The 24,083-nt window shown below is 29.8% G+C and overlaps 3 protein-coding genes and 1 non-coding gene across 4 annotated transcripts; 1 reads left to right on the forward strand and 3 right to left on the reverse strand.

The window, feature by feature from the left end:
- Positions 1-16: 16 nt before the first annotated feature.
- On the reverse strand, positions 17-4,534 carry LOC141532212 (A disintegrin and metalloproteinase with thrombospondin motifs like). The gene is made up of 11 exons (XM_074250452.1): positions 4,415-4,534; positions 4,233-4,349; positions 4,111-4,153; positions 2,892-3,097; positions 2,710-2,808; positions 2,492-2,642; positions 2,184-2,419; positions 1,879-2,039; positions 1,623-1,799; positions 1,405-1,539; positions 17-847 (listed from the first exon to the last, which is right to left on the reverse strand). The coding sequence occupies exons 2-11, from the start codon at positions 4,287-4,289 to the stop codon at positions 799-801; spliced, it is 1,314 nt and encodes a 437-aa protein (XP_074106553.1). The 5' UTR covers positions 4,290-4,349; positions 4,415-4,534; the 3' UTR covers positions 17-798.
- Positions 4,535-4,735: 201 nt separating this feature from the next.
- LOC141532213 (A disintegrin and metalloproteinase with thrombospondin motifs like) lies at positions 4,736-7,531 on the reverse strand. The gene is made up of 10 exons (XM_074250453.1): positions 7,463-7,531; positions 7,344-7,386; positions 7,034-7,239; positions 6,323-6,421; positions 6,094-6,256; positions 5,814-6,001; positions 5,557-5,717; positions 5,234-5,413; positions 4,950-5,081; positions 4,736-4,845 (listed from the first exon to the last, which is right to left on the reverse strand). The coding sequence occupies exons 1-10, from the start codon at positions 7,529-7,531 to the stop codon at positions 4,806-4,808; spliced, it is 1,281 nt and encodes a 426-aa protein (XP_074106554.1). The 3' UTR covers positions 4,736-4,805.
- A 650-nt stretch (positions 7,532-8,181) lies between these two features.
- Positions 8,182-8,254, forward strand: Trnak-uuu (transfer RNA lysine (anticodon UUU)). The gene has a single exon. It is a non-coding gene; the product is annotated as a tRNA-Lys (tRNA).
- A 203-nt stretch (positions 8,255-8,457) lies between these two features.
- On the reverse strand, positions 8,458-14,229 carry LOC141532195 (A disintegrin and metalloproteinase with thrombospondin motifs like). Its single transcript, XM_074250420.1, has 11 exons — positions 13,950-14,229; positions 12,828-13,058; positions 12,509-12,551; positions 12,015-12,223; positions 11,497-11,595; positions 11,256-11,418; positions 10,959-11,179; positions 9,650-9,810; positions 9,320-9,502; positions 9,047-9,178; positions 8,458-8,832 (listed from the first exon to the last, which is right to left on the reverse strand). Exons 2-11 carry the CDS (start codon positions 12,999-13,001, stop codon positions 8,787-8,789), a joined length of 1,431 nt encoding a protein of 476 aa, XP_074106521.1. The 5' UTR covers positions 13,002-13,058; positions 13,950-14,229; the 3' UTR covers positions 8,458-8,786.
- Positions 14,230-24,083: the final 9,854 nt, after the last annotated feature.

The following is a 24,083-nucleotide window of genomic DNA, read 5'->3' on the forward strand; positions in this document are numbered from 1 at the left end:
TGAAATATTGTTAAAAATAGTCATTATCCTCCGAGACGACACGACAGAATGAATTTGGAGATATTTAATGGCACGGAGCAATATTAAAGTGGCATAAAAATGAGAAGTAATTTGTATTTGGCTTAAAAACTCACCCTCTATAGGAACTTACTACCCTCTCTAATACCATCAAATTCACCCTCAAGAACCACCCACGTGTCATTTTACATTATTAATATTACTAACAAATATTAATAATGACGTAACGTCAGGCTAAGAAATCTCAACCTATTAATTTGAATATTGTCACAAAAATATAAATGAAGCATATAGAATATGAGAAATAGATTGATACACATTTTTGTCTGTACCACTGCTGCGGAATGATAAGGCAGCGAAGAATAGACATGAAATGTTAAAATCAAACTTCTATTAGACGTTCGAGTTCGAAGAGTTCAAAAGTATAGACAAGGTATCTCTTCGAGCTCGGAAAGCTCAAAATATCACAGAAATTGATAATGGTGATGGTGATGATGGTGATAATGGTGATTACGATGATGTTGTGATGGTGATGGTGATGATGGTGATGGTTTGTATTATGAGTTATGCATTTCAGTTGACAAATCATGTATTACGAATGATAATAAAAAGTCATGCATGCTTTATCTTTCCAACGTATGTTGACATTTATTAAACACATGAAGGAGGGTAACAATCATGATAATATATTTGAGATCATAATTAATCTAGTGTATTCAATTATTAACATGTAAACAAACATTTTTATCTACATCGGTTTGTAAATTTTTTATCCACACTTTATAATTTCATGTTCTTAGGCCTGTTGTACAAACATCTTGGATCCGAACTGAAAAAAAAAAAAAAAAAAAAAAAAAAAAAAATGTATTAAAAATTAAATTACATTTATCCAAAACGAAGTATTTATATTCAAAAAATAATAGAACCTTAAATGAAATAACTTATTATCAAAGCCCTGTAGAAATGATTAGAATAAGGCTGATAAAAGAATCGACTAATCGTTTGTAATCACGAGGACAAACTAGCAATCATAAAATATAATTATCATAGATCAGCGCGATGATAAGTACTATATTTTAAATTTTTTGTGTCCTGGTTATCTTGGAATAATTAGTTACAATTTTGATTTATCGTTTTTCAAATTTTACGTTAGATACATCACCTTTATCGGCGCCTTAAAAATTTTATAATTGTTCTGATAAGGTGTTGATGGAAAAAATTACATTCATCGCCTTAGGGAAAGTGATAGCCGATAGTTATGATTCAACATACTTTTATTAATTTAACCTGTATTATTTATGTAACGAAATGTTTGTGTATCATTTTTACCGACTAAAAAACGTCATAGGATAAAGTTTAAGCGCGCTATTCAAATTTTTAGCTTACCTTAAAAATGATTTAAAATCATTTAGTGAACATGGTGACCATTTGAATCGATTTGAAGTTGATCTAAGAACAGATGACATTAAGTATCCGTCTGCATCGCTGCATGGGTACCTATTATCATGTTGAGCGCCAATTCTGTCATAAGAAAAGTATAGTGATTTTTTCATTAATGACCAGAAGGAAGTAAAAGAAACCAATAGAGGATAGAAAATAATTACAAATGTCCGATTTCGTGAACAGCTACGGGAACACCGCTAAAGAAACCGTTGTCATTAATTACAGCGATTTTTTCAATTGATCTGCTGTAGTGATTGACCTGACACACCTGTCCTAAATATGAGATACCAGCACTACTTTTGTATCCCTGCGGTGTCCATTTGATAGGGTCTTCTCGTCTAAAAATTTTAAATGATGCGTATGAATATAATTCTTACTTAAAAAATTGATTAGTAAAGATCCATTATAAATTCTTACGATGTCAAAGTGACTGCAATATCGTAACTATCGAAAGGCCAATTCTGTTGCTCTTTATACAACCATTTAGCGCTGAAGGATAGATAGTCTCTGTATTTAAGGGTTCGGTAAACCCACCCTTCGATAGGATCCTTGTAGAAATATTCAAGGACTTCATTGTCCTAAATAACGTAAAAATACGATATAGATTGGGATTGTATGAGATTTGTTATTTATGCACAAAAACATTCGTTTTTACCCAAAAATGCAAAGAATTGTAACGGCAGATTGAGCCAACGAATTAGATTATCGTTTAAAGTATTTACCAAAGGTAGTACAATCCCAGCGATGTTTATTTTGTAGAGCGGTCGATCTAACCGTCGAAACATCAGATCGACTTGGTTCCAGAAGGCTAAAAGATAATTTATAATGTTATCCATCCCCTTTGCTTCTAACAGTGGGTAGTCAACTATGACTAGAACCTCTATGTACAGAGTGTCTGGTACAACCACTCTATTGTTTTGCACTTGTGCTGGTCTTGGTAGATTCCATGGTAATACAACTGAAAATTGTTGTTAATTGATTTTGAATTCGAGCGTCAAAAAGACATGAATATAAGTGTGAAATTACTTACCATCATTGTACACAGTCATCAAATTATTAGTTCGATAATATATGTATTGATTGGGCTGAGCGTATCCATTGATATACATACTGGGTGATTGTTGTAAATATTGCACTGAAGCTGGGAATATTGTTAAGTTTACAGATCCAATATTCGCGCTCTAAGTACAGAAACAAGAATTTTCTCAGTAACTAATCAAGAAAATCAACAAAATTTACAAACTTTACTCGTATAATACTCGTTCCATCAGGGAAAGTATCAACGATGAGAGACGCAAAATGATCGGGGTCTTCGTATATAGTCCTTTGATACGCGGCAGATTGCTCCTAGGATATAAGTTATTGATGAATTAATTTAATTTAAGATTACATTTTTACTAATTTTTGAAAAACATCGATCGGAAAATTACAATATCTTGAGCCATAGTGCCTGGCTGTTGATACCCATTTTTAAAGATTTTGTAAACAGGAGTATCTTCACTGTAGAGAGTATTTGACAACAGCTTAAGATTCAAATCCATTACTCTACCGTAAGCTGTTAGTCGTAAAGAAATGTCTTCCAGTGAACGTTTATGTCTTCGAGGAAAATTTATGACTCCCATTTCATACTCAATATCTAAAAATTAGAAGTGTTAATCTTAAACTTAAGGTGCAACATCTATATAAGTTAAAAGCCCCTATTATTAACAGGGCCCTAGTATTAATATTCTATTGCATGCCTTAAGCGCGAAGCGCGCAGGTATACTCTACTCTCGCCTAAAAATCATGATTTCGATTAAAACGTGATTTTCATCATTTAAACGAAAAAAATTATGTACAAAAAGGATATTGAGGTAAATAATAATAACTACAGAACACGTTAAAAAAATGTTTTTATCGATTAAATAAGATTTTTCAGGAAAAACTCATTTTTCTGACGAATTAAATAAATAAGAGCGTGGTATTCACAGGAGCAATGGGCTTGATAACACCACAACTTTGTCAAAAATCATTTTCACGATTTAATTTTTTTTTTGTTTTATTCCTTAAGAAATTTGCCGAAACCCTTGTGAAAATTGCGTGTCAAAATAATTCCGTTTCAATACAGTTAATTTTTTTCGACAGTCAGTTCGGTGACTTTTTCTGCGATTTCGGCGGCCATATGTATTATTTTTCATAAAATAAGATTGAAATAACTATAAACAAGCAGAAACTATACATACATGATGATATAATTACTAACTGTTTTATCATCTGTTGAGATTTTTTTTAGCTCGATCTACAGAGGAGATAACACCACTCGCGGGAAAATTCAAACAAAAAAAAACGAATAAAAAAAAATATAGAAGTCTTTATGAAAAAATTAACAAATCGTAATGTAAACATTCAATCTAAATAATTTGTGTATGACATGAGCGCTTAAGGCATGCTCATTTGAATTTTCAAAACTTTTTTAATTTTATTATTTCATTATGAAAATTTTGAAATAGTGGATGTCAACGATGGGAACACAAAAATTAACTTTAATTTATAATCACTTTTATTGTCAATAATAATGGCTTTTACCTCAATAAAAAAAATGTAGTTTCCGCATAAAGGAAATTTTTTTTCTAATTTCTCTAATAATGAATCAATTCAGTCTTTACTTACTTCCTAATCCTTCAGGTCTTTCAATCAGAAGTTCAGATTGAGCCTGCCAATTACAAAAGCTATTAATGATCACATACTTTTCAGCTATGTGTTCCGAAGAAATGTATAAAACAGTAACTTACCAATTTCAACACCACTACAATTACTAATATCATCAACTTCATTTCACAAGACGCCATTATCTCTTTATTCTTCGAATTCGAAGAGTAGTTCCGAGTATTCAGGTATTCAATCAAAGACTGTAATAGATTTTTTGTTATATACTTTATATACTGACACTTATCATGTTAATTAAGTTAATTACTAATTTATATTGAAACTAGTTCAGTATTATTTATGTCAAGTATTTTAAACTCGTGAACTCAATTGTTCTAATTATAAAATTAATATTTGAAAGCCATTGCTTTCAACTTTCTGTATATTTTTTATCCGTCGCTTAAAGACTCGTATTATAAGTGTTGTTGGTACGTCATAACTTCTTCGTAAGTCAGAAACAAATGATTAGTCATTTTTGTTATGTTCTAGTTTAATTTAAACTTTATTAACAATAAAATAAAATATAATAGTTACAATCAACAAATTAATATATATCTTTGATCACAATTGATGAGTATGCATTAACAAATTTTTACCTTTTTTTTTTTTTTTTTTTTTTTTTTTTGACGACTCACATATTATACATTTCCTGTAAATATTTAGATGTTCGGTTGGTGAGACATACATGTTGGATTATTTCTGAAACGCAAAAAAATGAAAAAAGATAATTATCAAAAGTAGAAAAAATTTTGGAAAATCCAAAAGCGCACGCTTCGTGCTATGAGGCGTGCAAAACAATTTACCTCAGAAAATTTTCAAATGCTCGTGCTGAGCACTGTGACCATTCCAGGTGAAGATTCGTATTCTGTGACGCTGCTGCCATGATATAATTTGCTGGACCAGTACAAATGTCATCATCATGATCAGCTCCAAATCTAAACGAATTTTTGGGATGATTACTATTGTTATTATTTATGATGAAGAAGATGAAATAAGAATAGATTTAAAATTTTGAAACCTGACTCGTAATTCTGTAATATAGTGATGCCTAGACATTTATGATTTGAATGAAGTAAAAAATACTTACAAGTGACCAATTTCATGCGCTGCTGTGATGATGTTGATGTAAATTCCAGCATCTGACACAACACCAACTTTGAGTACTTCTTGGCGATAGTAATCAGTTGCACAGGCAGTACCTTTGAACGCTTTACCATTGACACTAATCGTTCCCCGTTTTGAATAAAATGGAGGTACTGTTTGTTTCCTGATGACAGAAACATGTTATATTATGGTACTAGCTTCAGGATTTTTTGCAAATTCTAAAGCTGATGATGGGTATTGATAACTAATTCTAATTATGCAAAAGAAGTATAAATAGGAGTAAGCAAATTTGATAGAGATTCTTACGATAACATTGTTATGGCCAGATCGTAGCTGCTGATGGGAATAATGTGATTTTGGTGAAACAACCATCTCTTGAAGGAATTCAGTGAAGTGTTTATGTCCACATTCTTCATGTTGTTGACGTAATACGAACTATCAGACACGTATTTCAATGAATCCGGACCCTATTAGATATTTACGAACAGAAAAAATTGTTAACTCTTAGAAAGTATTGACACATCATTGGAATCAAAAATGGCTTAGTTTAAAAAAAATATTACCGTCGGTATAACGATTCCTGCGATGTTAAATTTGAATTGAGGCTTGCGGAAGCCTCGGTACACCATGTCAATTAGATTCCAGCGGTGCAGCACGTACATCAATATTTTATCTTCTCCAACATTGATCAACAATTGATAATCGACGACGACTAGTACTTTTGGATAGATAACTTTTGGAATCTCGGAGTCTTGTTGCAAGTTCCGATAATAATTATATGCCGTTGATAAAAAATTAATTAGTGGTTATTTAATGATTGTAATTACCGTATAATATACTTACGATAAGGAAGATTCTCAGACGAGTTATCGGCTACAGGCGTTAGATATTTTTCATTCAGAAAATACTTCTCGGTAGTAGTTTCGTCGTTGAATTTGTAAAATTCAAACACCTTGTTCTGTGAATTCCAAATAAACAGTATATTTTCTGAACCAATGAATCCTCCCTGATAATATAATATAAATTTTTTATATTTTGATATTTAAAATCATTTAAAGAGTAATTATCTTACCTTGACTTTTTCATCCCCACCAGGAAGAATTTCTATAGTCACCGATGCAGAGTGAGAGACTTCTTCGTATGTTTTTGTGTTTGCAAATTCATCCATATCCTAAACATAAGCATATTAAGGAGAAGTAATTAAAAAAAAAATTATTATTCACAAATTCTTGAAGAATTTTGGAAGAAGCAAGCTTCATAATTGTCCATATATTTATCCTTTTTATTTTTAAAAGATATGTCAACAAATCTAATAATTTTGACCGATGGAGTAGCATTCGATTATCTCTTCGGAGACCAGTGCATGTAACGTTAATTATAACCGTAACGCGTGACTAATTTAAAATGAGCGTAACGCTAAATTTGAACCCTTTTGGCTCTTCAACTAAAAGTTAGTGAAAAACAATTTTTTTTCTCACAATCAACTAACACAAATCTTGAAGCATCAGAAAGTCAGAAAACAAATATATAACCCTTCAAAATAAATTTTCACGCGGTAATGCGAAAATTTTACACTTAAAAAATTTTGCTCCATCATCATCATCACACAAAACTTAATTAAAGACTATAAATCTTTTTTGCTCTGCGAGGAAAAAAATAGTATACCCTCCTCGAGAAATAAATAAAAAAGCCTCGGATCACATGTAATTGTTGGCCAATAATTACATGTGATCTGGGACATTTCTTACTTTATTTTCCTAGGTGTGTAACATACTATACTTACATTATTGCCATCTACCCTGTACGTCACATTAGCAGCTCTGGAAAGCCTATAAACCGGCGTAGCTGAACTGAATAATGCACCTTCTCTTTCTGTCAGAAACAAATTGATCTCTTTTTCAAAAGCTATGAACCTAACTGAAAATCCTTCAGTCTTTGATCGCTTATGCCGCCATGATAATCTAACTTCACCTTTTTCACAATCTGCACCTACAAATATCGATATTTTTAGGTAAATTATTTTACAGTTTAATTTTGAACTATCTCACAGTATATTAGTAAACATTGAAAAATCATAAACACCAATATCTTACCTTTTATTCTCTCCCCGTCGCACTCTGAGCTGTTGAGCGTTATCTGAAAATTTTAATCAACTAATTGAAGTAGAATTTCAAAAAAATTAAATCACGAAACAAAATAAATTTTAATTCACCTGCGCAGGATAAACAAATGACAATTTATTGACTAGCAGCCAAATAAGGATAACTTTAAGCCCGAACATCTTGCACCCATCTGTAACAACAACTGACCGTAAACTAACACTGTGTTATGGTGCGGATCTTTGTGCACTCTTGGAAGTGTTTTTGACAACTCATCGAAGGACATTGTCACGTACTTCCGAAATGACAATCAAGGGACCCAAGGTGCGCTCGGAGCATTACCTACTATATTTCGTAATGTGTTGAGTGATTAAGGTTCGTACGGCTAATGATTTTTCTAAAAATATGAAAGATACAATCGCAGGAGTTTAACGACAAACAGATAATACGATTTTCAATTTTGTTTGATTCTATCACACTGTTTTTTTTCTTTTAGTTTTTTAAAAGTATTGGTGTTATCAGAAAACTTGACGTAAAAATCAGCCGATTTGTTGAAAAAATATTAGTGTAAAGTAATTTTGAAAAAAAGTATTTTACAGTGATTAAAAAACAATTTAATGCTCCACACGATATTTCATAATCAATTAAGGGGGTATTTTGCTCTAGAAGTCTAAATTTTAGGCATTTTTCAAACTAACATAAAAAAAATTTTAAAACATTTTTAGTATCCGTTTTTTTATTCAAATAATCAACTATTTTTTATCTTTTATGAAATACTTCTCTTGTTTAGGAGGTTATGCTCATATTAAGCCCACTACTTGTACATTACCAGGCTCGGATAGCTCAGTCGGTAGAGCATCAGACTTTTAATCTGAGGGTCCAGGGTTCAAGTCCCTGTTCGAGCGATTTTTTTTTCTATCTCGCTAACCATTTTAAGTATTTTCACTAAATAATTATATAGACATCTGAATTGCGCTCTGGAGGCTACCCTTGGAACATTTTGTAAAGTACAAGCTCAAAATGCTCGAAAAATATTGAATTAAGGTAGTTCTTTCCCAATTTATAGTTCATGCTACTGCTGTCTTTCCTACTATACCCGCTAAGAAAATCGAAGATTTTGAAAAATCCGGACGTTATTGGTTTAACAATCACTTTAGATTTTTTTTGAAACAATAAATAATCTTTGCAATCATTTTCAATAACTATAGAAAAAAAAATTACAATTTTCACGTCGTATGTTTATGTTATCTGGTATTTTTTATTTATAAAAATATAATATAACGGTACAACAAATAAATACTTAAATATGCTTGATAGCAATCGTATACAAGAACATACATATACAAAGATTCAAATTTTTTTCTCAACCAGCTTAACCGTTGCTTCTCGGAGATTCATTATTTATCACTTATTATTGAGTGCTTAAGAATTATACATCTAGTGTAAATATTCAGGTTTATTGTACAGACATGTTGGATTTTTTCTGTAACAAAAAAAAAAAAAGTTTAGTTACAAAGAACAGAAAAATAATATATAATCTGGATTATACTCTCTATAATCTGGATTATACTCAGTATAATCTAGATCATACTAACAACTATCTGAAATATTTTTTTACTACAGATGTCATTGAGTATAATCTGGAATATCATCCAGTGGAATCTCGTTCTTTCCGTGTAGGTAGAAAAAAAATTTACCTCAAAAAATTTTGAAATGATTCAACTGTACACTGTGACCATTCTACGTGGGTCATTGAATGCTTCACTACTCCTTCCATAATATAATGTGCTGGACCATTGCATATTCCATCATCATGATTAGCTCCGAGTCTAAAATTTTTTTTAAACCAAATTTTTTTTTTTTTTTGACACCAATAATCTTATCAAAACAACAAAATTTTTAAATTTTATAACCAGGCTTGTAATTTTATGCCTAATGTCATAACATAAAAAAAGGTGAAAAATATTTACAAATGGGCAACTTCATGAGCTGCTGCAATTATATCTACGTAGACTCCAGCATCTATTACAATACCGACTTTGACGACTTCTTGGCGATAAAAATCGGTTTCACAGGCAGTGCCCGGATATGCCGCACCGCGTTGAGAATTAAACTTCGACCATCTTCGATAATAGTTAGGTTCTGGTGTTTTCCTGATAACAGAAACATTTTATATACTCTGGCTTTAGCTTGAGGGTCTTTTGAAAATACTGAAGCTGATTACGGTTATCAATTACTAACTTTGTTTTAAAAAAAAAGGAATATCAATGGGAGTAAGCAATTATGGTAGAGATTCTTACGATAACATTGTTATGGCCAGATCGTAGCTGTTGATAGGAATAATATGATTGTGGAGAAACAACCATGTCTTGAAAGAATTTAGTGAAGTGTTCATGTCGATATTCTTTTTGTTGTTTATGTAATATGCACCATCAGAAAAATATTGCAGTGAATCTGAAGTCTATAATTAATTTAAAAACAAAAAATAATTAATAATTCCTAAAATGTATTAAATCATCACTACAATTAAGAATGGCTTTATTTCAAAGTATACGCAACCCGGAAAAAAAAAATTTTGTTATTGAAAGCCATCTATTAGATACCTACTCGTAGATTCTTACTGTAGCAATGTATATTCCTACAAGAGCACTACTCTAGAGCTACTGGAGTGATCTGTTAGTTGGCTAGAATCGCTAACCAACATTTTTCTTACAGCGCCCTCTCTACCAGACAAAACGATTTAAATATTTAATATTTTATATTTAATAACAAAAAATTTTATTATTCTATCGATTCAATCTTTTATTAATTATTATTGAAAAATTATACGGATAAATAAAAGAGAATAAGTAATTAAAAATTATAAAATAGATTACATATTAAATTAACAAGTTTTAGATAATACTTATTTATTTTTCATAGACCATTTAAAAAAAAAATTGTCACAAGAATTTAAGAATTTTCAAAGTTTTATATATTTCTTGATGGTCAATTTTTTAAGAAATTTTTTCGAGGAGTTTTAAATAATTTGTTGGATCTATAAATTTGCTCCACCACATTTTTTATTAAATTATTCGGATTTGATCCTGTCATTGCACTAATTATTTTCAATTTTATTTAAAAACTACCCAAACTATTAATATCTCTATTGGAAAGAACAAAAAATTAATAAACCAAAGTTTTTTTTTTAATCATAATCCATAACTCTCGACACTCGCATATGAATTACAGATTGCTAGTAAATAATTATATTAATTTTGGAGGTTACAAAATATGTCAACAATCATGACTGCGCGCAGAATCTGAGACTTGAACGAGTCATTTATCCCTGACAGCAATCCCGTATGGCTCTCCCAGCGTACCGGCTTAGCTATTTTAGCCAATTACTGTATTCCTGCTAGAGCGATCTACTATATGGCTCTAGTAACTCTATAACAGTTGGATGAGTGGGGATAGCTACTATAGCATTACAATATTGCTCTGAGAGCGATATTTTTTTTCCGTGTAAAATAAAGATCAATGATACAGCTTAAATTAACTGTTTTAGTATAGCAGTTAAATTAATTTTTTCATCTCAAAAACATATTTATAAAAAATACAAATAAATACCATTGGTAAAATGATTCCCGCGATACTAAATCTGATGGTAGGGCTGCGCAACCCGCGGTACACCATATCAACTAGATTCCATCGGTGTATCACGTACATCAATATATAATCTTCATTAATATCACTCAACATTTTATAATCGACGGTGACTAGTATTTCCGGATAAATAATTTCCGGAATTGTAGACTCTTGCGGCACTAACTGGTAATAACCATTATACTCTGTCAAAAGAAAGTGCGTCAATGATTATTTACTAATTTGTTATTTTCAATAAAAGCTGTGATTCCAGTGTCATACGGTACAAAAGATGCGTGGGCGAGTTGTAGATACGCGCTTCTGGGGATTTGTGATTCACTACATAATACTGATCATTAGTTTTATCCTGGAATAGGTGGAAATTATAGATCTGGTTCTTCGGGTCCCACATAAAGTATAAGTTTGCTGAACCAATGTATCCTTCCTGAAAATGTAGATTTTTTTATGATATCAGTGTGTACAATTTTGGTATTTTTAATTGTTGAAACAGTGACTATCTTACCTTGATATATTCGCTTCCATCAGGATGAACGTCGACAGTTACTGATGCAGAGTGATTGATATCTTCGAATATTTTTACTTTAGCGTATAAACTCATGTCCTGAACAAAAATTTATTAGATTATTGCACCTCATAAGCGAAGCGGATGAGGTAGTGCTCTATTCTTGCCTTAAAAATATCAAGTGATTTTTTTTAACTAAAATTCTCTCTATTTATTTTCTATAGAGTCATATTCGAACGAGCTTTTAAAAAATCTCAAAAAAAAAATTTTTTTTTAATCTCAAAAAAACTACGAAAAGATTTTTTTTAAATATGATTTTTCTCATAGTCAAAAATAAATTTTTTTCCCAAATTTTGCAAAAGGTAACTGAAAAATCTACCTAAATGAAAAGAAAATAAAATTTTTTTCCCAACCTATTTTAAAATGTAAGAAAATAAAAATTCATTGAAAAAATACAATTTTTAGCCTTAGTAATAATCATTACACAAAAACTGTACATTGTTCAGTTCATTACTTACGGTAGGTCCATCTACCCTGTATGTTACACCAGCAGCTCTGAATAGCCTATAGACCGGCGTAGCTGAGCTGAAAAATGCACCTTCTCTTTCTGTTAACGACAAATTGATTTCTTTTCCATAAGCTTTGACGATCGCTGAAAGCCCAGTATCATTTGCAGATCGCTTATGCCGCGATGACAATCTAATTTCACCTCTTTTACAATCTGCACCTGCAAAAAGCCGAATATTTTGTTAAATCTAATTACAAATAGCCCTTGAAAAATTTACATGGCTGTGTTAGTTAATTGTAATAAATATATTTGTTGAAGGAAGAGAATTTAATTTTGTCTTTGATAATTATTATCATTATAAATATTATCTTGAGTCAAGAAAATTGTTAAAATTACAAAGAATAGTTTTTAAAAAATTTCCGTTTTTTTTTTTTTTAAATTTTGAACTCAATTTAAAAAAGAATTTCTTCGGAAATTTTTTTTTAGTGTATAAAAAAATTTTACCTTTGATTTTTTTTCCATCGCATTCTGAGCTCTCGAATCTTGACTAAAAATTTAAATGAATAAAATAAAAAATGACATTGAAGTTAGCAGACGTCTAAAAATTTTTAATTTTTTTTTATTAATTAAATTAAAATTAAAAAGATGTTTCTAAAAAATTGCACTTATATTTTTTTAAGTTTTTTACACGTGAAATTATTTTTTAAAATTTTTTAATTGAAATTTTTTCAATAAAAAATTTCTAAAAATTTTGAAACGTCAGCTAACTTAATTTTCATAATAAAAAACTATTTTTTTTTTTAAATTAAATTTAAAACAGTACCTCTACGGAATAAACTAATGATAATTTATTGACTAACAGCCAAATAAAAATAAATTTAAGCCCGAGCATCTTGCTCCAGTCTCTGACAATAACTGACCATAAACTGACACTGTAATGACTAGTGGCTCTTTGTTGAAGGTTATTGTTGTCACTTTCTTTATATACCGTGATCATGGAACACGTATATTGTGATATCTTAGGTCATTAAGGTTCATATCATTAACGTATTGTCTGAAAATTCGAAAAATGCTAGTATGATGAGTTGGCTGTCAGCCAACACGATTTTAAAATTTCGTTATACGTTATCGTATTTTTTATTTTTCTCTCAGATGTTTGAAAATATTTTGTTTTCAAGTTTTGTTATCAAAAAAAATTTTCTGGGCTAAAAAATAAAGATGACAAATTAATATGCCCGAAGATATTTTTGTAATTATTCAAAAGACATCATTCCAAGATAATACCCATGTCAAATTTAATCAAAAAATTTTATTGGAATTTGTTTTGATGATCGAATTAATGATAAATAAATTCTTCGGCACGATCAAAAGAAATAATGCAGGGCTAAATTCTTTTAGATTTTTGTTTTTTTCAAACTTACTCTTGGTAGATTTAATTACACAGAATAATAACTTTCTACTGCGGAGTGAAAAAAAATTTTTTTTTGGTTGGGGTAAAAAAAATTAAAAAAATTTTTTTCATAGGCTGAAAAAAGATAAAAAAAATTTAGAATCTTCGAAAGGAGTAAAAATAAAATTTCATAACCATATCATCAATTTCAAGTAAAAATTGGGTAAATATTTACAAGTGGGGCCAATCATTTTCATTTTTTTTTTTTTTTTTTTTTTTTTTAAAAAAACATTAGACCCAAAATTTTTTCCAATTTTTGAAGGCAAAAAAGCTGACGAAATCTTAGTTTTTTATTTCACGAGATTTTTTATCATAAATCCGCCGTAAAAACAAGCAGAATCAAAAAACATTTTGACAATAATAATTTTTCACCTAGTTATGGCCCAAAATGGGATTGACCCCACTTGTAAATAATTACTAAAAATTGAAATTTATTTTTTGGTTTGTTTGTATTTTGTAAGCATGTATAATTTTCCCTCGAGGCTTAATTGATACCTTAGTCATTAAGTCTGGGTCCTTTAATGAAATTTGAGATTTTTTTTGTAAGCTGCAATCGATTGGTGCCGCGATAGCGGCTATGTTTAAAGAATTCTTTTTTATTATTATTGATATTTTTTGAACTTATGATTGTGAGGTCGACGGATGACATCTTGAGCAATAATTATCTTTCAACGAAATCTTTCAGTAATACAGAGAAAAAAAAATTTTTTATGGATTTAATTTTGATGTAAAAAAGATTATTTCTGATGGTTCGGAAAATTTGTAACTGTTTCGCAAAAAATATTCATGCAATTCTAATTGCAATTTTAATTGCAACCAAAAAAAATTAGAAAAAATTAAAAGCTTCGTGTCCTGTATTGAAAAAAAATTTTTGTGTTATTTTTTCAACTTATTCAATGGAAAAATTGAAAGATTTTTTACTTTCTGTTATATTATACGAAATTGATAGTTATTTCGAACTCTTTACTCTTTCACTATTTTCCAAATATCTTTATTTAACTACATACCTGCACCTTTGAGTAAGTCCGTAAGATTTTCTCGAGTTACAAAAGAAGATAACGTTCTTTCTATTATCTTCGTTTACCCTTGCATTTTATTTACCTTTACGCTTCTCAAAAAAAAAAAAAAAAAAAAAAATCTCCAACAAAATGGGTACTATAGATCTCTCAAATCTATTTATAAAAAATCGGTTAGTAAAGTATAAATATAAACCTTAAAGTCATTAACCTTAAAGTTTGATCAATAAAGCTGAAGTGTATCTAATAACTTCAACCTCTGAAGCAAGTAAACTTGATAAAGATTTACTTTTCATAATGTCTAGGATGTTAATATATTTCCGTCACCATAATTTTAATGTATTTATGCGTATTATGTATTATATAATGAGATTTTGTTAGCAAGAAGAGACGATAGCTTTCTTGTAAGAGTGTATCACCATGTATAATGGTAATTACGCGTTATTAACAAGTCTCAAGGGTTGGAAAGACCTGATGGTTGGTTCTTGTCTAATTAACTGAGTTTACCGCGACACCTGCCCTCCAAGTCGTCTTATCCTACTATCTTTCCTTCACCAAGGCTATACGTATGGGTTACTTATGTTAGTGTAACCTCGTCAGTGAATATAACCATGATACCTATAAGTATATACTCAGGACCGAGTTTTGATACATATTATATTATATTATACTTTGTCAGAGAGGAGGAAGAGCTGATGATAAGATTATGGATAGATCTATATGACCAGTAACTCAAGATTTATAGAGACGATACTGAAATTTAAGAACTTGTGAAATTACATTAATTTTTAGTGCTGAAAACTTTTCAAGGAAAAAACTTAAAAGCTGTTTTGAATTTATGATTAATAATTTTTTTTTAACCACTTGAATTTTTTCAGTTAAGACTGTCAAAACATTTAAGAACATGTAAGGTAAAGTACCAGCAGTAAAATTCTTAAAATAAGAATTTTCAAGCTTTACAATATTTTTTTTCAGATTTCGGCTCCAACTACTTTTGACTCAAATAAAATTTGACAAAAATCACCGAAAAATTCAGAGAATTATTTTAATCCTTTAATAAGTTACTACTCATTAGTATTTACCATTTTTAGGGTACGCTCGAAAATTTAAGCGTAATAGAAAGAACGTTATCTTGTTTTGTAACTCGAGAAAATCTTACGGACTTACTCAAAGGTGCAGGTATGTAGTTAAATAAAGATATTTGGAAAATACTGAAGGAGTAAAGAGTTCGAAATAACTATCAATTTCGTATAATACAACAGAAAGTGAAAAATCTTTCAATTTTTTCGTTGAATAAGTTGAAAAAATAACACAAAAATTTTTTTTTCAATACAAGACACGAAACTTTAAATTTTTTCGAATTTTTTTTTGGTTGCAATTAAAATTGCAATTAGGATTGCATGAATATTTTTTGCGAAACTTTTTCAAAATCTCCACAAACTAGGCCTTATTACCCGCCTGTACCTTATATGATAATCAAGTTTGTAGAACTTTAAAACAAAAACTCGAAAAACAACAGTTCAAAAATATGAACAAAATCAAACAAAGTAAAAGTACGTTAAATAAAATTAGTGTTTCAGAGTGTAACGAAAAGGTTCCCGGCATAACATAAAACGTATTAGTATTGTGCTGTCTTTGACTGCTATAGAGGATAGTGTCTGGCATGGATAGTTGTATTACGACGGCGGCAGAGGCACAAAGCTGATGAGTCGACGAGAGAAGCTTCTAAATGTCGACAATACACACTACTCTAGATATTCCGGCTAATATTCCAGTTGGATAGCGTGTAGTAGGATATGAGTAAAATCTCCACTTGTAACTGGTAACTGGTAACTCAACATTCGTTCATCCAACAGTAACTGTTACTGTAACTGAACTAGTAGCACAGGGAGGAGTCTTTCAACAGTGTACTGTGGAGGAGCACGAGAAGAGAGCAGATGAACACTCCTTTGTCGTTATTTAATTTTTACTTTTTTTGCATGGCTACTCTTTGCGCTGCCCCAGGCCAATCGTTGGAATTTTACAGACTCTTTTGTGCTTGAGATGATGCTAAAAGGTGAATATTAATCTCTTTTCACGGATGTTGTACGTGCGATTACATGCGAAACATGAATTTATGATACGCTTTGAAATAGTACTTTCAAGAGTTAAATATTGATATTTGATAGTCTTATCCTTGAGGGGATGATATTAATAAGCTTGATTATTTTTGGATAACGTTGAAAAGAAAAATAATCGATAGTTTTCAGCAATTTTGAAGTTATACTTCTTTAGGCGCGTTATGAAAAAATGATGAGAGTGAAATTTTAAGATCCGCGCGCATCACTGTAACACAAAAGTAACAGGTTGAAGTTGGTCACAGAATAGAATTAAAAGTATATATTTTTTTAAATGACTAAGTTAACTCATATACAGGCTAGTCGCAAAGTATCCAACGAAATGTTGTTATTTTCAAATTCGATAGAAATACCATTTAATATGAAATATATTATTCATATTAATAATCAATTCTAAAAAATGGTCAATTAAATATTTTAGTTTTTATTTAACTTGGCAATAATTTTTTTTTAATTAATATTTTTTCAAAAATAATAATAATTTCATGAATTAAAGTATTTGAACTAAAATATAAATATTGTAGCTCCTATTATATTTAGGTATCTTTTTATTGAATTCATAATTTTTTAATACAGATTTAATTATTTTGTTTATCGAATCTAGTAATTCTTATCCATATTTTTTTTAATTTATATTATAGACCATTTTAATAATTTTCTGGAATTTTATTGGAAACAAAATCTAGTTTCGTACTACAATATTTGTCTTTTAATTCATGTAATTAATATTATTTTTTAATGAATATTAATTAAAAAGATATTATCACTAGGTAATAAATAATAAATAATGAACTATTTTATAAGAAACATATATTTTAAATAAATAATTAAAATATTTTATAATTATCGATTGTAAACTATTGATACTTTGCAACTCCAAAATTAGTTGATTCAGAAAAATCTTAAATAATATTGAATTAAATTTATATGATAATTAATAATTTTATATTTATACGGTACAGCTAAATTTTTATTATAATAAAACCTTTTTGATTGTTTTTAACATTTTTCTTCGATCGTTTTTGCATTTTTTTTCTTTAAAATTTTTTTTATTATATGCCAAAGAAGTATAACTTCTGACGCGTGTGCATAAGTGTACACACACTATTTTTTTTTTTTTTTTATTTTAAAATTCTTATTTAAAATTGAACTCCTATATAGATCCCAAAGTACCATAAATAATAATTCTAAACCTGAATAGGGGAAGCGCAGAGTGCTTCGAAGGGAATAGTTGAGAAAAACAAGAACGTAAACATAATATAAGAGTTAAAGTCAGTATAGTGTCACAATTTGCGCGACAATGAAAATACACGGGTGCAATATTTTAATTCGTTAGACAACCTCGGCATTGTCTTTCTCTATTTAATTATGATCGTTATTGTTATCATCGTAACCCTTTAGCGCGACTTTTCATACAAAATAAACTCTTCTTCATAGCTCATGATTTTAGTTTAGAATCTTTCTGACATAATTATATATCTATATACATACTACCGAATAATATTTAATAATTATTATCATTAAAGTTGTAATAAAGTTTTCTGGGATACCTTATTAATTTATAGGCCGCAAAATGCACTGTGATAATAAATATAAGGGTGACTTTCATTCTGGTAATTGTACATGAGAATGATCTATAACCGTGAGACTGTAATTTTGTGCAAAGTCCAAAAGCTGCAAGATTTTTTTATTTCATCAACATTTATTTCAATTACTGCGCTAGTATCAATGCGCCTGCAAAAAAAAAAACTTTATAATTAGGGGACTTTTTTTTTTTTCTGCGATGTTAAACTCTTGAAGATATCAATGGTAATAAGAGAGTAATGTACTAAAAAAAAAAAAAAAAAAAAAAAAAAAAAAAAAAAAAAAAAAACTGTTAAGTAATTGAACGTATAAGGTTCCACGAAAAGCCCCTTTTATTAACACCCTATTTAATTTCATTATTTTATTATTAAAATCTGTTAATAATCACAATCAAAGTATTTGAAACTAGAAAAAAAAAATAGTCTGTGTACTTATGTACTCGCGTCAGAAGTTATACTTCTTTGGCATATGATAAAAAAAATTTTAAAGAAAAAAAAATGCAAAAATGATCGAAGAAAAATGTTAAAAACAATCAAAAAGATTTTATTATAATAAAAATTTAGCTGTACCGTATAAATATAAAATCATTAATTATCATATGAATTTAATTCAATATTATTTAAGATTTTTCTGAATCAACTAATTTTGGAGATGCAAAGTATCATTAGTTTACAATCGATAATTATAAAATATTTTAATTATTTATTTAAAATATATGTTTCTTATAAAATAGTTCATTATTTATTATTTATTACCTAATGATAATATCTTTTTAATTAATATTCATTAAAAAATAATATTAATTACATGAATTAAAAGACAAATATTGTAGTACGAAACTAGATTTTGTTTCCAATAAAATTCCGGAAAATTATTAAAATGGTCTATAATATAAATTAAAAAAAATATGGATAGAATTACTAGATTCGATAAACAAAATGATTAAGTCTGTATTAAAAAATTATGAACTCAATAAAAAGATACCTAAATATAATAGAAGCTACAATATTTATATTTTAGTTCAAATATTTTAATTCATGAAATTATTATTATTTTTGAAAAAATATTAATTAAAAAAAAATTATTACCAAGTTAAATAAAAACTAAAATATTTAATTGACCATTTTTTAGAATTGATTATTAATATGAATAATATATTTCATATTAAATGGTATTTCTATCGAATTTGAAAATAACAACGTTTCGTTGGATACTTTGCGACTAGCCTGTATATGAGTTAACTTAGTCATTTAAAAAAATATATACTTTTAATTCTATTCTGTGGCCAACTTCAACCTGTTACTTTTGTGTTACAGTGATGCTCGCTCATCTTAAAATTTCACTCTCATCATTTTTTCATAACGCGCCTAAAGCAGTATAACTCCAAAATGATTACAGATTATTTAAAGCATAATTTCAATATTAAGATAAAATTTTTTTCTGAAATCTCAAATATGCTCATTCGTAAAAAAATTCCCCTATAAATTGTTATAAAATAGTCTACTAAAATTTGCTGAAGTTAAACTGACGTTATCAATCACCAAGAAGGTAAAATTCTTGTGTGGTTCAGTTGAATTGAGCCATTGCCCGTGAAAAATAGCCTATCGACCTAGGGACTAAGTTTACGAGCGTTCCGAGCCGGTTATTCTATTACTCAAGGAATCTTCCTTGTTTTTCCCTTTCCATAACCCCCAGTGTATATTTTTTCGTATCCTAAATCGGTCAGGCTCACCCCTCTTCTTTATGAAAGCCCAGCTCCCTAGTCGCCAGCACCATAATACACAAGAAAGTGAAAAGTGAGTCCTTCGATTTATGATAAAAAGAACACCCAATACAACACAAACAACACACATTTATTTATCTAAATAATTTATTAAAACAAGTAATAAATCATAAATTCAATCGCTGGTTGACGTTAATATTGGTGAATCCACTTTGGTAACGCGGTTTTTTTTTTATGGATTTTTCACGGGTATCAATCCTCGTGTTTTAGTAACCCTAAAGAATAAAGCAACTCGATATCACGATATTTGCATGTTTTTTATGAAAATTCTATAGTTTATGGGGACATTCGTATGTATTATATAATATTAGCATATTCAAGAAGAGCAACAGCAATCTCAATATTAGATGTAGAGAAAAAGAGATTGGTTAGATCGTTTGCGTGCCACTATTTTTTTTGTTTTGTATTTTGCTAAGTTTTTTCATTCTCCCCAGTCAGCTGGTGAAAATGAAATTTAAACTCTTAGATATCTCTATAAATGTATTCAATCTTCTCTTATTGTCACTCCTTTATCTACGGAGAATGGAAATTCTTCTAATATAACAAATTCTCTCAATAAGTTTGATAAATCAGCAGTACTTCTAAACAGAAAATTTTTTTAGGGTTTTATTTCTAGGGATAGTGGATTTTTTGAATTGAAAACGAAAAATATTTTCCAGTTTTAAAAAAATTTACCCTCAAAAATAATTCTTCAAATTAGCTATCCAATTTTCCAAGCAAGGCATCTGATCAATATTCCTGAATTCTGTCGTCAAGTCGTCGCCCTAATGACAAGAGCGCCTTCTAATTTGTTCCCGGAAAATCTAGACAACTCGTTAACAACCTGACCAAACATTTGCTCGATAAGCAACAAGAAGCATCTAAACTCAGCTAGTCTTTTTTTACCAATTTGTCCACTCCCGTTCCCTTCCTCATCCATTCCCTTATGCTCTTCCTTCCAATTCTATTTGCGTATCTTCCCTTTCAACTTTCTCCAGCGTATCAGAACCTCCACGACCGACGTTTCTTTGTTTTCCTCATCTGCAACAATGTTCACTTTCCCTGGGTGGATCGAAAGCACCCTCATTCAACCGTGCCTCTATTGCATTACTTGTTTCATAAACATCCGTATTTGCTAAATAACTCGATATTGTATCTCCTGTTGGATAGTTTCTATTTCAGCATATACTATTAACTACTTGTGCAGCTAGTGTTTAGAGATTATAGATTCGAGATTCTGAATCCTAGAACATTACCAATTCAATTTAAACTTCGGTTACTTAGCAAAAGCTATCTATACTCATGACCAAAATCGAGCACTTTGTGATCTTAAGACCCAGAGCCCTCGAGATACTATTGCGATTCTCCTCTTGAGATACTCTGTTATTAAATCGCGCGAAATTAATCCGAGTTATCAGCTAACTATTTTCTAGCGATTCTATGGATTAACTTTGTATCGTGTTTGACAATAAGCATTATCACTTTTTCTTTGTTTAAGTGTACTTGATTAATATTTTTGGAAAACAGCCTAATGCAGATCTTCAAAAAATTGTATTCCAATTTATATTATTACTCTAGAAAATGAAAAACAAGCTTATTGTCAAAAAAATTTTTTTTCACCCATTTGAACGGTTTCAAAAATTTGAATTTTAGATATTCTCAATTTTTTGGTATTTTTTTTTTTTTTTTTTTTTTTTGATGTCTTAAAAAATCGTAAAATTTAGGATTTCTTCAGAGTCAAATAGCTCATTGAAAATCACCCAAAAATTTAGAGTTTTTCTTAAAAATATTTACATTTAAGTATTTTCAACTCATAAATCAAATTTTCCATCAATTTGGCGCGAAAACTTTTTTTTAAATAAGAAAAATTTTTTAAAATTATCAGTTACTGTATTTTGAAATTGGACAGCCGAGATAATCAGACATTCTTTATTTTACTTGTCATTCCGTGAAAGCATAAAAATTGATAAATAAAATAAGTCACGCACTAAGCTAAAAAAGCTCTAATAACCGTGGTTGATAAATCATCAAGTAACTCACATCCCCGCAACAATCTCAAGCCTTTAAATCACCCAGGTAGCAATGAGCAAATTTTCCTTTGCTTGTCTCGTCCATCGATCCATCATCAATAATTTGATTAGGATCATCAAAAATCTACGAAACCAATTTATCTATCCTATCCCTACCATCGATCAACTCCGTAATAAATGTCTCACATTAACGTGAAGATAGCGTGCAATGACGAAAGTTGATTTGCCAGAATACCCTGGTGGTATAGAGCAAATATTTCTTCTGGACCATGTGTACACATTTTAGCCAAGTGTATATATGCGTGACGTACAATACTCTCAATTCTCTTTCTATCCGCCTCACCCTCCTCTCTTCAGTGATAGCTCCGTACCAACCCACTTCCAGTTAAAGTCCTCGGGGATTTAACGTGACGTATGTGGCTACCTGACGAGAGAAAACAATCTTCGAGAACATATCGCCTTTGTACCTGCACCATCGCTTGAGACCATGGGCATTCTAAAGGGAATGAAGCGGTGCAAATGGTGGTAAAAGAAGTCAAGAGCTAGATATGTCGAGCTGCTCCTTCACGCCTTATGCTACCAATTCAATTTCAACCTTGTCTAAATTCTTATTGCACTCATTTTTTGTAATATATTTTATCTGATACTGAAACAATGAATTATTTAAAACGTTTTTTTATAATCAAGCTATCTTTTTATAAAGAAATTATTTTTCGGACAATTTTTTTCTCGTCTAAAAAAAAGTCTACGGCCTTCAAAAAATTTTTAAACTAATTTAAAAATTAATTATTATTTTTGAACACATACACCAATAAATAACCATCAAAAAAAAAAAATCAATCAAATAATTCTGAAACAGTAATGTAAAGTTTCTGTCGTAGTATAAATCATGCATATTCAGTCGACAACATTTCTACTCGTAGCAGTACCAGTGATCCGTCTAATTTATAGTTTAACTTATCTAAATGCGAACAGCGCTCGCGGTAAGGCTTGATGGGTAAAGGGGTTGCAAATAGGAAGGGGATGGATAAAGGGGTTAAAAGGAAGACTGGTTTAAGCCAGTGCAGTAGCAGTAGTAGGAGTAAGGGTGGCAGAAGGAGGAAGGGTGTAGGGTGCAGGGTGTAAGGGTGTAACTTGTACACGGAGTTTGGTTCGATCGGTGAACCGAGTAAGATGGTATTCAACCCTTTCGGCTATTTAGCATTCCATCTTCGATTTCCGACAAGCAACCTCCTGGTTCCATCAACCCCTTCTTTACTCTCGGCAGCTCTCACCTTGCACAGAATCCACCGATCACTGTCAGGATTTATAATTTTTCATTAAGAACATGTAGAACAGGTGGATATTTTAATTTTTAACTAAATACTAAGTTATTATTTAATAAATAATCATTATTGAACGTTCGAATTTTTATCTACTTTTCAAAAAACAAAAAATATATTAAAAACATCAACAAAAGATAAGATAGAAATTTTATTCAAAAACATGAGAGCCAAAAATTTTTAAATGTAACTTTTTTTTTGATTGGGGTAAAAAAAATAAAAAAAAATTTTCTGATAGACTGAAAAAAGATAAAAAAGATTAAGAAACTTCGAAAGGGGTAAAAATAAAATTTCATAACCATATCATCAATTTCAAGTAAAAATTGGGTAAATATTTACAAGTGGGGCCAATCATTTTCATTTTTTTTTTTTTTTTTTTTTTTTTTTGAAAAAACATTAGACCCAAAGTTTTTTCCAATTTTTGAAGGCAAAAAAGCTGACGAAATCTTAGTTTTTTATTTTACGAGATTTTTTATCATAAATCCGCCGTAAAAACAAGCAGAATCAAAAAAAATTTTGACAATAATAATTTTTCACCTAGTTATGGCTCAAAATGGGGTTGAACCCGCTTGTAAATAATTACTAAAAATTGAAATTTATTTTTTGGTTTGTTTGTATTTTATAAACATGTATAATTTTCCCTCGAGGCTTAATTGATACCTTAGTCATTAAGTCTGGGTCCTTTAATGAAATTTGAGATTTTTTTTGTAAGCTGCAATCGATTGGTGCCGCGATAGCGGCTATGTTTAAAGAATTCTTTTTTATTATTATTGATATTTTTTGAAGTTATGATTGTGA

The sequence above is a fragment of the Cotesia typhae genome, unplaced genomic scaffold (assembly GCF_013202065.1).
Source record: "Cotesia typhae breed Kobodo isofemale line unplaced genomic scaffold, CoteBio_Ctyphae contig_59, whole genome shotgun sequence".
In the NCBI taxonomy this organism is placed as follows: Eukaryota; Metazoa; Arthropoda; class Insecta; order Hymenoptera; family Braconidae; genus Cotesia; species Cotesia typhae.